The sequence below is a fragment of the Puccinia triticina genome, chromosome 7A, assembly GCF_026914185.1.
Source record: "Puccinia triticina chromosome 7A, complete sequence".
Taxonomy (NCBI): Eukaryota; Fungi; Basidiomycota; class Pucciniomycetes; order Pucciniales; family Pucciniaceae; genus Puccinia; species Puccinia triticina.
The window spans coordinates 2,793,667-2,797,543 of NC_070564.1; the positions used below are offsets into that span (position 1 = coordinate 2,793,667).

A 3,877-nucleotide genomic window follows, 5' to 3' on the forward strand; every position below is an offset into this window, starting at 1 on the left:
TTTGGAGTGGATGTAGTAATTTTTTGGTGTGGATTTAGCCTGCCCCTAAAAATATGACAAGATGTTCAGGATTGGGTGTTTCCTCAAAATCAGATCAACTTGTTCATTTTTTGAAAAATTGTTCATAAAGGCCTTAAAATTGACTCTAAAACTTTATTTTTATTAAAATACATTATCACAAAAGTTACAATATACAAGCGTGTAGTTTTGGAAATGGTAATACAAGAGAAGGGTTGGGAGAGAGAGTAAGGGATGAGTCAGTCCAAGTTGGTAATCAGGACGATCAAACTGATCTGAATAGTTGCTACGGCAGCCGCCATCAAGAGCACAAAATCGCCCGGGGTTCGGTACTCTCGACCCCATATCCTCGGACCTCGAGCTTGATCCGGGTCCAGTCCAGTCGGCTCAGGGAAATGCGCGTCTGCGAAATCGTGATTCAGTCTCCGACGACGGATGTAAGATATGACGAGGATCAGTACGGACAAGGCCGCGAATTCTAGGCCAACTAGCCAAGCATGCAGAAAACGAGTGCATCATTATTCAAGGTGTGCCTCTGACCAAGCGAGTACTTACTTTGGGATAGCTCTTTGCGGAACATTTTAGTGATCGTGAGTGCAAAAAACGAGCACCCGAGCGCAGTGCGTAGGTAAGCGCCTGGAACGAGGAATGCGTCAGGAAAGGGCGAGCTTGTAGCGAGAAATGTTTCAGAAGTGTTTAAGGATGAGGGCTGACCATCAAACGTTCGTTGCCGGGCGCGCCATTCTGTCAGCTCATCAAGGTCCTCAACGATCAGGCTTCCGCTGCGATGACCACGGTAAAGATGGCGCCGATGGTCGCAATTAGATGGTGGCCGGGGACCTGCGGCCTCCGAGTCGCAGCGACTGATGGCATCATCCTCGGCTGGTTGGTGGTGCTGATTGGGTGGCGCTATCGGGCCATCCTCAGCCGTAACGGAAACCGGGGGAAATGGTCTTGAAGGGCCGGAGGATATGGGAGCTTGGTGTGTCGCTGATGCCATTGTCTGGATATGTACTTGAAGGGTGACTGTTGTGGTTCTGGTCTGGTGGATCGAGGTGACACTGAATCGTTCTGCCTGGGTACACTCTCGGGTCGGTTGGCGGCTGGCCCCGGCGCGGCCCATGTCGGCTGACTCACTCACTCAGACGCGTCGCGCGATTGATCGACATCCAAATTCTTGCATCCTCAGGACCAGGTTCACCGAGGCATACCAAACCCCGCACGGCTGGTGAACACACCTCCGGAACCTAGGAGGGATGGCCAGACTAGCAAACTTGTTCAACAAAGTCCATCTCCAATTTCCTCAAGCCGAACATCATCACGACAAGCATCCAGACCCGCCGTCTCCTCAAGCCCAACGGCCAGACTATTATCCATCCCCCGGCAATCACATCCACAGACCTCAAGGCGCACATGATTGCGGATATCAGGACTCGATGCAAGATTTTTGCAACGCGTTTTGGGGCGATGCCGGATATGAGGTGTTGATGTCTCGAGTGAAACAGTCCTCCAGAATGCTAGAAGATCTCAAGACTTGGTACAAGGAACGATCGGCGATCGAACTGGAGTACTCGAAAAAGCTCTTCAGGCTCAGTAAATCTCCCGTCCTAGCTAGCGCTGCCGCGAACCTCGAACCGATCGGCTTGAAATCCGCGCTCGATTCCATTCGTATCAGTACTGAGAAATCAGCTCATTGTCACGCTGAGTTATCTGGCACTTTCAAGACAGCCTTATACGAGAAGTTTGCTGCTTTCATCAGTACCCGCGATTCCGTTAAGAAGAATGTGTGTGTGCATTTTCCTTCACTTCGGAAGGTGCTTCATGATTCGAAATCCTGCCCTTTTGTTTAACCTTGCCATCCTTATCTCAATTCCAGCCCCAAGCTACAGTGGAAAAATTGCGGAAAATCCTGGTTGATTTACAAGCGATGCATGAGAAAGTATGTCTGTTCCGTGTTCATTTTATTCCTGAGAGGAAAAAATATGAATTCCATCTCTTCGTTGGCAGATTTATTCTCAAATTTTGACTGAATTTTGACAGGCTAGGCGGCGGTTCGAATCAGATTCGATTGCGAAAAATGGTTATGTAACTCAGCTCCAATTAGTCCAAGGTCGTGATTCAGACAAGGTGTCCAACAAGCTCGACAAAGTCCACATGAGTATCAAAATTACTGGTACGAACCTCAAATTAATGTGAGACGATTTGGGGCAGGAAGATTGATTTTTTTTTCTTCATTCCAACCACAGAAAAAGAATACCGGACTCACAACAAAAACTTCCAGGAAACCATCAACGAGTGGAACACCCAATGGAAACTGTTCTGCGATGTCAGTTGTTTAGAGTTGCTGCAAGGATCGATGCCGTTTGCTAACAACCGTATTGCACCGTGCGTAGTTGATTCAAGACCTTGAGGAAGACCGGATTGATTTTGTCAGAAACACCTTTTGGGACTATGCAAATGCCGTATCTGCAATCTGCGTTGCTGAAGACGAGGTGCCTATATTGTCGATTTTGCAAAGCCTTCCTACGAGACTTGGTATTGATTTGAGATTTTTACCGACTTTTCAGCAATGTGAGTGTATCCGACAATCTCTCGAGCGTTGCGATGCGAGCAAGGATGTTAGAAGCTACGTTCGTCAAGCAGCTACGGGGAATGAATACACTTGTGAGTATTCCGCGGTCATAACCATTCCTCCAGAGGACCAACCTTATGAAGTCCTTTCCTCTTTCTTAGTGGCACCCTGCTTTGTCGACTATACAGCTGGTGAAATTCCCCGTCCAGTCGCAGTACTCGCCGCCAATTTCATCCGAACGTCGACACGGAAGCCTGAGGATACGACGCTTGTACCGTTGAGCAAGCCTCTCCAAGGGATGGTCCAATCAATCAAAGCCGGGCCGCCCCTGCCCCCGGAAGCCCACGGCCCCAACGGAAAGAATGCGAGCACCGCATGGGAAAACAAAAACAAGATCAAGCGGGGGGGCGTGATTGCGGAAGCAGTGGCAAGCATGAGTCTCAACAACATCCAAAACGTCAACCCCAATCCACCCGAACGGAACACCGATCTCACGGCCGATAACTTAGACCATCTCCAGCGGATCATCGGCCACTCTCATACTCAGCCCGGGCTTGTCTATCCATCCGACCGCCCAAGTAATGAACAGCCCCCGAACCCATACCGCAGTCCTCAATATGCTCATCCAGTGGCTTACCATCAACCTCACAACCATCCAAGCCTTGATGGTGGTCACATTGCCGCCCAGAACTCTCAATCAATTTATGAGGGAAACAATAAGAAATCCTTGCCATTGACACCGATCAACCTCAATGATCGGCCTCTTCCTCCTCCGCCCATCTGACTCCCTGCCATGGCCGTTTTCTGCTCTTCCTTAGTCATTAGCCAATGCTCGCTCACTTTCCCTACTGTATTTGTAAGCTATCTATAAAAACAACTCGCGCAAATCCTGCTAATTTAAATAATGGCATCATACGTTGTATCCGTATTGTAACCTGCAGATAAAGAATCAGTCGACTCCGTTGTGATAGGTTTCATCCTTCCTTACATCCAAGCCCCTTTTCTTCAGATCATTAGCGATATTAGAAATAGACCCAGAGGGTATCATGTTCGTGTTTGTATCGGGGAGATTAAATTGGGTATGCGGAGGACTTTGGTCAAATTAGTTGTATGCAAAATCAAAATATGTACGTATGTGAATCAAAAATCCCAATAATAATGATATTAAAAGGTTAGGGAAAGCATCCAGGCACTCAGTTATAATTCCTCTCTTTTATGTTTGTTTCCTGTGGGTCTAATCCCGGAGTCCTAGTGCGCAATGTCCAATCAAACCAGAGACCACGGTGG

General features: G+C 48.1%; 2 protein-coding genes across 2 annotated transcripts; one reads left to right on the top strand and one right to left on the bottom strand.

Moving 5' to 3' along the window:
• Positions 1 to 257: 257 nt before the first annotated feature.
• On the bottom strand, positions 258 to 1,141 carry PtA15_7A340 (uncharacterized protein; the record flags this gene model as incomplete). Its single annotated transcript, XM_053170938.1, has 3 exons — positions 258 to 505; positions 574 to 654; positions 733 to 1,141. 3 exons carry the CDS (start codon positions 1,139 to 1,141, stop codon positions 258 to 260), a joined length of 738 nt encoding a protein of 245 aa, XP_053022169.1.
• Positions 1,142 to 1,274: 133 nt separating this feature from the next.
• Positions 1,275 to 3,374, top strand: PtA15_7A341 (uncharacterized protein; the record flags this gene model as incomplete). Its single annotated transcript, XM_053170939.1, has 7 exons — positions 1,275 to 1,802; positions 1,895 to 1,957; positions 2,059 to 2,191; positions 2,265 to 2,344; positions 2,412 to 2,510; positions 2,586 to 2,682; positions 2,752 to 3,374. 7 exons carry the CDS (start codon positions 1,275 to 1,277, stop codon positions 3,372 to 3,374), a joined length of 1,623 nt encoding a protein of 540 aa, XP_053022170.1.
• Between the last annotated feature and the right edge of the window lie 503 nt (positions 3,375 to 3,877).